The sequence below is a fragment of the Mesoplodon mirus genome (assembly GCF_964341445.2).
Source record: "Mesoplodon mirus genome assembly, chromosome: 12".
Lineage (NCBI taxonomy): Eukaryota > Metazoa > Chordata > Mammalia > Artiodactyla > Ziphiidae > Mesoplodon > Mesoplodon mirus.
Window position 1 is genome coordinate 102,146,605 of NC_138988.1, and position 13,130 is coordinate 102,159,734.

Genomic DNA, 13,130 nt, shown 5'->3' on the forward strand with positions numbered 1-13,130 from the left:
GTTATAGGTTGAGAAACGGAAACCAAAGTAAGCACTTGGTGTTCACTCCTTCACTGCTCAGTCTAGGAGTCTTCCTTCCTCCCTCCCTCCCTCTTTTCTTTCTTTTGAAATGCAAATAAAATTGGAAAGTGTACAGATGTCAAATTACCAAGCAAGTTATCTTGGTGTATTCAGTTTTCTAGCAAAATTCCTCTCTGGCAGAGAAGACTCTAGGACCCAGGAGAGGGGGGCAAAGTTCTGGAAGAAGTTGGGGGGGGGAGTAGAAAGAGAAAGGGGCACAGGAGAAATGGGAGGCACCACTGAGGCAGTGAGGTGTAGCAAAGTGTCCCCTGGTCCAGGACTCAAAAGACCCTGGGTCCTGTCCCACATCTGCCACTTGCTCACCCTGGGACCCCTGGCAAGTCATGTAAGTGTTCTGAGCCTCAGTTTCCCCATCAGCAAAATGGGAGCAATACCTACTTCACAGGTGCCGTGAGGATCAAATGACCAGTGGCTGTGAGAATACCCAATCAATACATGCTCATTGATTCAGAATGTGCAGATTATCATACCTCTGCAAGGTCAGGAACCCACCCAAGGGAACCTTGATTCTAAGGGGAATATGTGCAGCCTGTAGCCCCCGTAGAATTAAAATGGACCAAAATGTTGCCAGTAAGAAAACTGCCAAAGAACTTGAGCAGGTAGGTCAATTTTTTAAACTCTGGGAATACTGGTTTTTTGGTTACTTATTTTTGGAGGCAGGGGTGGGGAATTAGTTTGAACTGAATTATTTTGAAAGATCAGTCATTATTTGCTTGGCAGTCGTATGTGTCCACAATCCAAGTGACATTCTGGGGTACTTAACACAGGTCCTGGCATAGGAGTGTGTGTCCAGTAAAAAATCAATCCCTTGAGAAATTAATGACTCATCAGCCCTAGAGTCATTGTAACCTTATTATTATTAACAGGTTCCAGGTTTCACAAACACGCATCCATTTAGTAGTTCTCATACAGATGAGCTACGTGCTACGTGCTCTGAAGGTAGGACCTCTGAACCCAGGAAGTATTGCAGTAAGTCCCAGATGAGTAGAACAGAAGAAAAAGAGCACTGTCTTGATCAAGGAGGTCCATTTCCCAGTTTTCCTTCACATTTCAAATCTCTGTTTGATTGTACTAAAAGTGGGTGTCCTGGGACTAAGTCTGTCAAGTTGTCCCCAAGTCCCTGCTAAGACCTAATCACGTGGGTTTAAGTGCCATCTTCTTGCAGTTTCCTCAGTGGCCACTAGTGGAGGGCTTGTACCTCCCTGATCTCGTCTGAGGCTGACTGCTTCCAGGATAACAAAGCCCTAAGACAAACTCTCCACATTTGTGTCATGGAAGCTTTCCAAAGTGTCCCTTTAGCATGCTACTCTTGTGAAATTGACTGAGAAGGGCAGAGAGGCAAGAGAGGGAAAATGCCAGATTTTCCCCTTTGAATAGTCTTGTGGCAATCGATGTATATAATATATATTGAGTGTGTGTAATACCTTTAATTCACAACGTCAGTGAATATTTGGTTTAGAATTATTTCTGCCTGTATTTCAAAATGTACAAAGGTACATAAGGTTCCTCCCATGTGGCAGCATGATATTTAAGAAACATTGAGATATTTGAGGTGACAGTGGAACCCCAGAGATGGGACCAGCCAGTCCATGGAGGTGTTTGATGTCCTCCTGTGTTTTTAGGGATCCTAATGCCCCCTTTGAACTCAATTGTAGCCGAGAAAAATATCTGAAAATCCCCTCGGATTGTTTGGATTTGCATCCATTTCTAATGTTTTGCATGCTCATTTGGTGTTTCTGAAAATCTCTCTAGAGCCTTCCTGGTCTCGAAGGTTATTTTAGCCGGAGACGTTCCGGAAGATAACCTTATATTCTTGGGCTGGTTTGACTCTGTGCTATTAACAGTAGGTGATCAATTTGCAGTAGTAATTATAATACTCATTTGGCAGGTCTAATGCAATTTGAATTCAAACTGGAAAGCAAGCTAGATCTATAAAAAAATCAAATGCAAGTGGGATCTAGTATTTTTCAGGGTAATGGGGTCTGTGCCTTTCTGATCGCCTCCTCCCTCCCATGACTCCAGGTGAGAACGAAATCAACTAACTGACTAGTTAGTCATCCATCTCGCCTTTGTGCAGAGTAAACCTCTCTGGATTCGAGGTTACTGAAAGAATAAAAAAGGCCTCCAATGTATGATTAAGAAACGATGTTGTATAGAACCAGTTCACACTTTCCACTTGATTTGTGGGAAAATGTTTAATGATTGTGTCAGGAACGATACCAATCTCTCTCTGGGGACACAAAAACGAACAAGTCAATACCTGGCCTCAAGCAACTGTCCACCTAGTAGATGAAACAAACAAATAAAAGGAATGACCAGTGGTGTCGGTAGAGTGGGAAAGAAGGCGAGGAAGGTTTCGTAAGTACAGGACACCTGAGTTACGTCTTAGACGATGGGTAGGAGTGCTCCGGGCAGACAAGTGCCTGGAAGGGCATTTCTAGCAGAGAGCACAGTGTATGTCAAGTAGTGAGGACAAGAGAGGGGAGATGAGCCTGAGAAAAGTAAGCAGGGATCACATCATAACAGGCCTGGAAGACCTTACCTTTCCTCCTGCAGATACAGGGGACTTGCAAAGGATTCTAAATAGCAAATGACATAATCAGAATTATGTTTATAAAAATAATGATGATAGTGAGGAGAAAATGGAGAGAAGGAGACACATTTGGAGGCTGTTGGGATACTTCAGGCTAGAGGAGAAATAGACCAACAGAGAAATAGAAATAGAAACATAGAGGGATTTTAGTCCCTGGAGAAGGTGTTAGACTCATTTCTCTCATTCTAGCTTCTACTGAGCATTTCTTATACAGAGTACAGGACATTTTAATAGCAACAGTTGAAAACAATAAGCTGTTTAAGAAAATGTTTTTAATGATTCAAATTAATGATAGTTTAAAATTCTGGGTGTCCAAAAGGAATATGAGAAAGGAAACTTCACCCTGTTGTTTTCACAATAAACAGACCTACCTCCTCATGAACAGTATTTACACCTATAGTTTGGTAATAATATTACCAAAGATTGCATGGAGATCTCAGTTCACTAGGGAATTCCTAGGATACGAACCTAAACATTTAACTTATTTAAAGGTGCCATCTGTGGCAGGTATAATCATTCTCTGAAGAATATCTTTACCACCTAAGGTGAAAATAATCCACTTTTAATCCACTTTTTTCATATTAGGGGAAGGGTAGGAAGACAGGGAGGCAGCTGGCTCATGAGGAGAGATTATTTTCTTTAGCAGTCCATTTTCTGATGTTTTGGAATTAAGCTAAATTGCGTTAGGTAAACTTTTGAAAGCTGTCACTTTGAAAGAGCAAGCTGCCAAGTTTCCAGCTACAATATCTCTCTCAAAACCAAAGGAAAAAAAAAAAAAGGTAGCTTAGCAATGAACTGTTCTGTTCTGTTCTGTTCTGCCAGGAACTGGGCTTGGACAGGGAGAAGCAAATTCCTTTCCTGTCTGTGGCGAATGGAGCCTGGGTGATGAGAAGGCTCTTTCAACCTAAACTACGTCTTGTTAAGCCAGTAAACGAAGCAGAAATCAATATTCCAGCTTAATAAATGTTAACTGAGTGCCTGCTACATGGGAAGGAGCAATGGACAAGAAAAAGAACTATGATATTTTTATGCCTATGACCATATCTTATGACACCATCTGTAGAGAGTCCTGAGATATATATATAATACCTGAGATTACCAGGTATTATAAGAACCATATTTGGTGGTGCCCTAATCAACATCTATATCCATGTCTTGAATGGCAACATAAAATAGCGCACTTATGAAATTCCTGGAGGACAGGAAATTAGGGAGGATGTTAATATAGTGAATATATACTTAGCGTCTAAAGTTATCTTAAGAATTCAGAACAGTTAACCAAATACAATAGGATGAAACTTAATGTGAATACATGTAAGACCTTAAAACTGAGCTAAAAAGAAAAAAACAGTTGCATTGATAGAAATGGCTGAATAACAACATGAGAAAATGACTTATAGGGGTCTGGACTGAGTTTTAATCCACTACTGGTAGAAGTGACATCAGAATGTATTTTTAAGCATTTTGCTTCATCAGATGCTTAATGTAAATCAACCATAAGAGTATTCAAAACACTAATGGTATCTTGGACTGAAATCATAGAAATATACTATTTATTTTGAAAGATGCAGTGGTCTCATTGGTTTTCATTGGAAAAACCATAACCAGAGTAATGTACTTAATTCTAGGAAAAACGCTATAAGAGAGAAATTCATAAAATGGAATATGTATATTTCAGAACACAGTAATGGGTAGAAGGTCTGGAAATAATTTCTTAAAGAACAGTTGAAGATATGGAGAATGTTTTACTCAGAGAAACCCTAGCAATAGTCTTTATATACCAAAAGAGTGCCAGATGAAATGAATAGAACATGTTCTATATTTACGCAGAAGTTGGAACCAGGATCTATGGTTAGAAAAATTACAGGGAAGAAGAAGTCAGTTCATCTTATAAGGATTTTTCAAATAATTGGGTGGTTTAAAAATGGCCTGTTTGCTTTATAAGATAGTGGGTTCCCTGTTCAGATGGAGGCTAAAAGCCTAAGTATTAGGATTTTCATGGAGATGTTTCGTGCAATACATAGCAGGTCTACCAGGTGGTCCAGAAAGTACCTTTGCCCTCTGAGATTCTGTGAGGGTGCAGTATCAGTATATTCCATTGGTGCTGATGAGTGGAGAGCTGATTAAACCCTTTTCTGAGGGATGAGGTTTTTAGACGTTTAAAAAAAATAAAACAAAGCATTATTAAAAGTCATGGCTCTAAGAAAGAGGGCTAGATGAGTTGATTACAAAGGCTCTTCTCAGTTGGGACATTTATGATTCTCCAGCTCTTTCTGAAGCTGGTTTAGCACTGGGGATTGTGACCTTAATAAGACCAGAGAACTTAGGAGGAAGGCAGCTTGGAAGAGAGAGCTATAGAAATACACGTCTTCACATCACAGCCTAATGGAAGGAAACAGCCCTTCAGGGGACCATGTACCACAGGGTTCTGAGAGGAAGCAAAAATAAAATTGCATCTTGCACTTTCTGTTTGCTATAATGTTGCAGTCAGAATAGTCCGTTGAGCACCATGTAAAATATAAAGTGGCTCCATCACAGTTCCTAGTCAGCAAGCTCAAAGGAAGCCTCTGGTCCCACTATGCACCAGGCATAGAGTCAGACCCATTGAACTGTTAGGTCATTGAATCTTTGTAGAAATTCTCAAGATATTAGGATCTTCATTTTGAAGGTGAGAAAACTCAGCTTCTGAGAGGCAACATCCCTTACCTAAGTAATTATGAGACCTGAGATTCAAACTCAGGATTACCTGGACTTTGAATTCATCAAGGGTGTTGCAGGGCCTCCTAGATTTTAGACCTATAGAGTACCTCAATGAACCCAATTTCTCCATTTTGCCTATGAGAAAAAATGAGGCCAGAGAACACCAGGGGTCCTGCACAGGATTCCTGTGTAAAACCAGAGGAAATCACTGAGTCTTTCAGGGTGAAGCCCCAGCTCTCTATGTACACTGAGTCCACAGCCATGAGGACAAACCATGCAACAGTCAAGGTCAGGAAAAGGGAGGGAAGGCAAGAGGTCAGTGCACACCCACCACCTCGCCCAGCTTTCTCTCTCCAGTGCCCCTCTAGAACTCCAAATGCATACCCAGAACTCTGTCTTTAGACTAGATCTTCTAAACTGCAGTGTAGATGGGTAGTTAGAGTTACCTTCACATTCAGTGATCATTTTCAGAGGGAATGGGAAAAAAGCAAGAGGAGATCTAACTTTTATCCAGCGCTATCACGTCTCAGGTAAATATATAACTGACATTTACACTCCCGATTCAAAAAATCAGAGGAAAAGCCTGTAGATTTCGGCGTCACACCAGGGTTTGCTTCCAGATTGGTTGTTTAGTAGCCAGGGAAATTAAGTCTTGTTTCAGCATGTGCAAAGTGGAAACGATCCTACCTACCTCATAGGAATGCTGGTATCCTTCCTCCATGCCTGTTCCCTCTGTTTCCTGCCTTTGAAGGACAAGATCTACTTTTAGAATTAAAGAAGGGGGCTGTGGGTTGACCTTTCCTGAAGTAAGAGGAGAATTTTGGACTGATGATCAATTTTGTCCTTAGAACATCCCTTGCAGGCTTTGTCAGATTTGATTCCTCCCTTTTTAAAGCTAAGAAAATTGAAGTGGTAGTCCCTGCTTATCCCAACGTGTGGAAGCTGTAGTCATCGTGGGAAGCATCTGACATAACGAAAACCAACATGAGGCTCGGAAGTGAAGCCTTGAACTCAGGTGCTAGTTCCTCTGTATCTAGACCTATTGATAGGCATTATCAGCACAGCTTTATTATCCCAAAGTGAGTGCCATGTGGTCTGAGATGAGATCAGAGGGGGAAAAAGCTTTTAAAAAAATCTTCTTTGAAAACAAGGATGTCACAAGAGACTGGCTCCCAAATCTACCAGCCCCCTGTGTAGAGTTTTATCTAATAAACCTTACTACCTTGCGTCTTCAGGAAAAATAGTCTTGTTTTTCGAGTTTGTGTTTAAACCAAAGTTACTCAGTGGTTTCTCTTGATTGTTTTCTTTGTGTATAGACTACCTTAATGTTACGGATGTTCACCTGTTCAAGGAGAGATGGGACAGCAACAAAGTGGATCACCACACTGACAAATACAACAACAGCAAGCTGATTGTACGTAGAGGACAGTCTTTCTACATCCAGATCGACTTCAATCGTCCCTATAACCCTAGAAGGGACCTCTTCAGGGTGGAATATGTCATTGGTGAGTGCCATGTGCAAGCCCTATTCATGACAGTCATGATACCATGGGTCATAATGGAGGAAGGGTAAGGTATAGTTGTGTTATTTCCTGGAATCACACTTTAACAGTTGGCTGGAGCTGGGATTACATCCAACCCCTGGACCACTCTGTACTCTAAGATGGGTCTGATACAATGCCGAGCATCAACATATTATTTGCCTAATCAGGCAAAAATCTGGTATAAGTCAAAGTGAATACAATTGGCATAAAATGTTAATGTGTACGTAGAGAAAAGCATACATGGCTGATATATGTGTAATTTAATAAGGTTTTTAGAAAGCAATTTGGTATATCTGTTAATATTAGAAATACATATGAGCTTTGACCTAGCAATTCCAGTCTTAAAAATCTATACCAATGATATCTAAAATCTTAAAATCCACTTTTTAAAAGTGGGTATTATTTACTGCAGCATTGTGTATGGTGACAAATAAAACCCTAAAAGTAAACAACTCTCTATAGTGGAATGGTTGAAAGTACTGTGATATATTCACATAATGGATTGTGAATTTGACCCATGCCAGATGACTTTAAGAGAGGTAGTGAGTGAGAAAACAAAATGTAGAAGGGTATACATAAGATCTTCTATACATGTGTGTGTAAATGTACATGTGCATGGATCACTACTGTGAGTTCAGAAAAGAATATGAAGCACACACACTGGTGTTGATATGGGTTCCATATTGGAAATACTGCCAAAATAAAGGCAAGAGAAGCAAAAGGAAAGGGAACCAAGCAAGAAAGGGAGAAAAAAAAGTGACCATGATATGATTATATGGAGGCATCTATGTAAAATCATTGACCTGTGGGAATAAATATAAAGAAATTAAATGTAATAAAATTAAAACTAAAAATACTTCCTTGGGAAAAAAATCTATGGCCACTGATCACTTGAGGAACATGGTTTGTGCTTACTTGAATTTACAATGCAATTTATATATAAATGTGGGAAAATTGGTTGAAGACAGAATAGAAGGGGGAGAGGAGAAAAGAGATCCTTGAGTCAGAATAAACAACATCAGTGCAGTGCTTGGGTTCTACATAGAATTGTTTGTTATCCCAGTTGTGTGAAAAGAAAAGGGAAAACAAAATTACTGTTCCTGTGTGTTAGGCAAAGTGAAATAACTCCAATTTAATTTAGGGAGCAGACTCTTATTGTTAATATTTTTAAATAATGGGTACTTCAGGTGAGAGAAGAATCCACAGATAATTTTTTAACAATATTTTAAAATATGATGAAAACTTATTTTATTTCTTTCCCTAAGTTCATTTATCTTTCTTTTGTATATATGTGTGTGCGTGTACATGCTTGTTTGGACTAGATATGATTAAAATGTCCTTGACACATTTTTAGTACAAGGATCACTCCATGCATGTCAGTAAATACCCATAGTTTTGTTCCAACTTAATGGGAATTTTTACCTTCACCTTTATAGCCAAATATTTCGGGCAGTGAGAAGAGGACAGGGAAGCTTTGTCCCTGAACTGGACTTGTCTGAGGTCTCAGATCTTCTCCCACACCCTTTCATAAAATAACTATAATAATGAAAGTCTTAGGAAGCCTAAGATGAATGTCTTAGATTGGGTTTCCAGGAAACAAACTCTGAGAAGGAGATTTGTGTGGAACGAGTTTACTGGGGAGCACTCTCGGGGTCAACATCAGTGTGGGAGTGAAGGGATCAGTGTTGGGCAGAGAGTGGGGCTGAACTCCAATGAGCCAATGCTTCAGTGGATCCCATGGTGAGCTCTGGAGCTGGATTGTATCTTTAGAGTTGTCCAGTCTTGGGGCAAGGGCATGGGTCATTTACACTCTAGCATTGACAGTCATTGGCTACAAGCCACCCCTAGGGAGGGAAGAATTAGTGTAGTCGGGTCTCCATGGCTGAGGGTAAACCCATGAGAGCAGCTCAATGAGAGCTGTGAACCACAAACACTCCCAGCACCGGGGCACGGATGCCTCTGTCCTGAACACAAAAGGCCTGGGTAGCAGACCACAGAGTCCACTACAGCAAGCAGTTAAAGTCTTCTCTGTTTATAAAAAGACAGAGTACTACTTTTGTTCCTTCAGCAAAAAGGTGGGGGAGGAGAAGCATAGCAAATTTGCCTTTGAGATAAAAAATCTGTGTATGTTTAAAAACAGCATATCTCATAAAGCTCAACGTCAACCCCCCCCCACAATCCAATCAAAAATGGCAGAAGACTTGAATAGCCATTTTTCCAAAGAAGGTATACAGATGGCCAACAGGTACATGAAAAGATGCTCAACATCCCTAGTTATTAGAGATATGCAAATCAAAACCACAATGAGGTATTATATCACACCTGTCAGAATGGCTAACATCAAAAATCTACAAATAACAAATGTTGAAGAGGATGTGGAGAAAAGGAAGCCCTCCTACACTGTTGGTGAGAGTGTCAATTGGTATAGCCACTATGGAAAATAGTACGGAGCTTCCTTAGAAAAAAAAAAAAAAAACTAAAAATAGAACTACCATGTGATCCAGCAATTCCACTCCTGAGTATATATCTTTAAAGAACCCCAAAGCACTAATTTGAAAAGATAAACACACCCCAGCGCTCATAGCAGGACTGTTTACAATAGCTAAGACATGGAAGCAACCCAAATGCCCATCAACGGATGATTGGATTAAGAAGATGTGGTATATACAAACAATGGAATATTAGCCATAAAACAATGAAATACTACCATTTGCAGCTACATGGGTGGACCTAGAGAATATTATGCTAATGAAATAAATCAGACAGAGAAAGCCAAATACTATATGATATCATTTATATGTAGAATCTAAAAAATAATACAAATGAATGTATATACAAAACAGAAACAGACTCACGGACATAGGAAAAAACTTGTGGTTACCAAAGGGGAGAAAGAAGGGGGAAGAGACAAACCAGGGGTATGGGATTAACAGATACAAATTACTATATATAAAATAGATAAGCAAACAAGGTCCTACTGTATAGCAGAGGGAATTATACCCATTATCATGTAATAACATTTAATGGAGTATAATCTGCAAAAATACTGAATCACTATGCTGTACACCTGAAACTAACACAATATTGTAGATCGACTCCACTTCAATCTTCAAAAAACGTAATTGCTCTAATGAGAAGAGGTAACTGTCGAATGTGAACTGGAAATGAAATTCAGTGCAAATGTTTGGATATGTGGGTGTACCTCAGTTTCAAGAAACCTAGAATGTGAAAAAGTGATTTAAAAAACAGAAAAGAGAATACTTTGTAAAAAAATAAAGGACACATAAAAGTCTCTTCAAATATTTATTTTAGGGTGTTTATAACACAGTTAGATTTATCAACAAAGACCAATTTATGCACCACTTTTAAAGACTGTAGCTATTGAATAGAGAGACCTATCGTCATATTAAAAATATGGAGAAAATAACCACACTTATTTGCTTCCAGTCTGCATTTCTTTGTTATTGTTCTTTTGTCTTTCCCTGTGACTTTATATAAGATGAGCTGGGATGTCTTAATACCCTAGAGTTTTCTTCTGTGGGTGTCCTCAGAACCTAGGGTCATGGGACTTATTTATATGTGATTCTGCCTTCAAATCAAGCTTCTTTCTTTTTAAATATTTAAGTAAATAGCCTCTCGGGTGGTCCCAGATTTAACCATCATACACTGGGTTCTCGGAGCAGAGAATGTGAACAGGGAGCTACTTACTGGCTTTCCTCTGCCAGGGCCTCACTAGCTTGTGCTGCAGACGCTCTCAGCGCTTTGATAACTGCGTTCATTAGTTGCTGGCCATGCACCGCCCTCTCTGTGAGTTATGTGGGAGGTGTTAATGAACTTGAGGAGGTGGGTGTGACTGGAAAACGTGCCTGGTCATCTGTGGGGCCTTTTCTCTCTTTCCACCCCTGAGCCTGCAGCCATGACAAATCATGGAAGGCATGGGGTAGAGTGTTGATTACAGGTTTCCTTAACCCGTAGCTGGGGCTGTGAGAACCTAGGAACAACTTGTGGTGTTAATTTGCTGTTACTTTCGCATGGGCTCCCTACTGGTGTGATACTTCTTTGAGGTAGAGTCATTCCAAGGACAGGATTTGCAGCTATCTTCCTTACCAGCCCTCCCCCCCCTCAAACCAACAGACTTCCCCTACCCAGTGAGCCCTCCAGAGTGGCTGCAGGGTTCTTGGGCCAGTTCCTTTCTTCCTGGAGTCCCATTACGGGAGCACAGGGATGTTGAGGCCAGCACCTCAGACATTCTCTTGACCTTTTCCCTCAGTCCCTCAATGGCTCCCAGAGTGCCAGGTTCATATTTCTGGGTACCTCAGAAAGAAGAGGGGAAGGATGGTATCAGCAAAGCCTGCCCCTCTCATCAGAAGAGCAAAGTCTTCCCAGAAGCCCCAGCAAACTATTGATGTCTCATTTGTTACCCTTACCTGTAAGAGGAGCTGTGAAAGTAGTTCATTTTTCCAGTCTCTTCAGAGAGGGACAAGGGGAGCTAAGCATGGATGCTGGTAGACACCCAGTGGTGTGTGCTAGAAGTCCCTTCCAGCTGTGCAAACCTGGGAGTCCAAAAGTGCAGCCTTTTCTGAGCACAATGATGGAGGTCATTCATGGGTACAGTCATCACATGGCCAAGCATTAATAGGACCACATCAACTGCATATATTCTGCATTATTAACCCCATTAAAACACTGAAATGGCCTCAAGACTTCAATATTTCTATTTCACCTATCTCTTGAGTAGTGTTTATCTAAAGCCAGCTGGGGTGTCAGACTGCTGTGTATTCAGGATAGGAGTGACATGAACGATTCTTATTTAGAGGGCTTGAGACTGGAGAGAAGGTGCTCAAAGGAGAGAGGGTGAGAGCCTGGATTCAGGCAGTGGTTGTAGAGGTGGAGAGGAGAGGTGGGATTTGAGAAATGTTTAGGAGAGAAAACTCTACTGGACTTGTGATTGGTAGTCTTCATGGAGTTACTGGGAGGATAGTCAGCTACAGCTCCCAGGTTGCTGGCTTGTGTGCTGCTGATGATAGGTGCTAGCACTCCCAGACGAGATAAGGAATGGAGGGAATTCAGGAGAGAAAACCTGAGTGTGGGAAGTGATAATGATGCTAACGGCTCCCATTGATAATTCACTTACTGGCACAGGGTACTGAGCGGAGGTGCCACATGCTGCCCATTGAACTCTTCACGCACCCCTCTGGGCATTGGACTGTAGTTATCTCCATCTTTTCAGTGATTAAGGAACTTACCCAAGGTCACGTCTGGAAAGTGTTAGGGCTGTAATTCGAATCCAGGCATTCTCTCCTAATCAGAATGCATAGGACCTCTGCCAATGAAACAGTAGTGATATAACTGAGATTCTATTTGATCCTGCTGAGTTTGAAGTACTTGAGGGACTTCCAGGTAAATATGTCCAAGAGATGGTCCCATATATCAATCTGAAGCTTAGGGAAGAGGTTTGGGTTGGATATATGGAAATTTGGATATCATACATACATAGATGGGCAAGATCATTCAGAAAACATAAATCAAGTGAGAAGTGGATGGAGGCTTTAAATCTTGGGGAAAAACAACTTCTAGGGAGTCAGTCCAAGAGCTGACACCCCTGGAGGAGACAAAGACCACGTGATCAGATAAGTAGAAGGGCCATCAGGGAAGTGCAGTGCCACTAAATCCAAGAGAATTGGGTGTTAAAGAGGAAATTGTTTAATCTTTTTGGAAGAGAAGAAAATTTAGATGATATCTGGAGAAGAATGTGAGTAAGAAGAGGGGAATTTTGTCTTGGGTGTCTGTTTCAGGATTGGAGGTACTTGAACTTGTATGTAGGCAGAAGGGAAGAAGCCAGTGGAGGAAGAATCCTGAAGATTCAGGAGAATGCTGGAGAAAATAGAAGCATAGCGTCAAGTGGCTTGGATGAGGGGAAGACACAGCAGAGGAAGACTTTATCTTCTGAGGGTGTTGGAAAAGAGGTAGGGTGAGTGTTAGTATATTAGGTGGAGAGATAGGAAACTGATTATCATGCCTGATGACCTCAACTTTATCAAAGACCTAGGAGGTGAGCAGGTGCTACAGGAGCTTAGGGAGGAAAAGGACCATCTCTCATATCTGAGAGCATCACCCAAATCCTTAAAAACTAAGCACCCCTGTGGACTTAATGTGTCAGAAAGTCCAGGTAAAATCACCATCCGTGGCTGTCACAGACACAGCACAGTTCC

General features: G+C 40.9%; 1 protein-coding gene across 1 annotated transcript in view; it reads left to right on the top strand.

The window, feature by feature from the left end:
* Window positions 1-13,130, top strand: part of F13A1 (coagulation factor XIII A chain) — a 140,731-nt gene that overhangs the window by 3,270 nt on the left and 124,331 nt on the right. Inside the window, exon 3 of the mRNA XM_082638477.1 lies at window positions 6,691-6,879. Coding sequence (XP_082494603.1) covers window positions 6,691-6,879 — 189 coding nt within the window. The remainder of the gene's footprint in view (window positions 1-6,690; window positions 6,880-13,130) is intronic.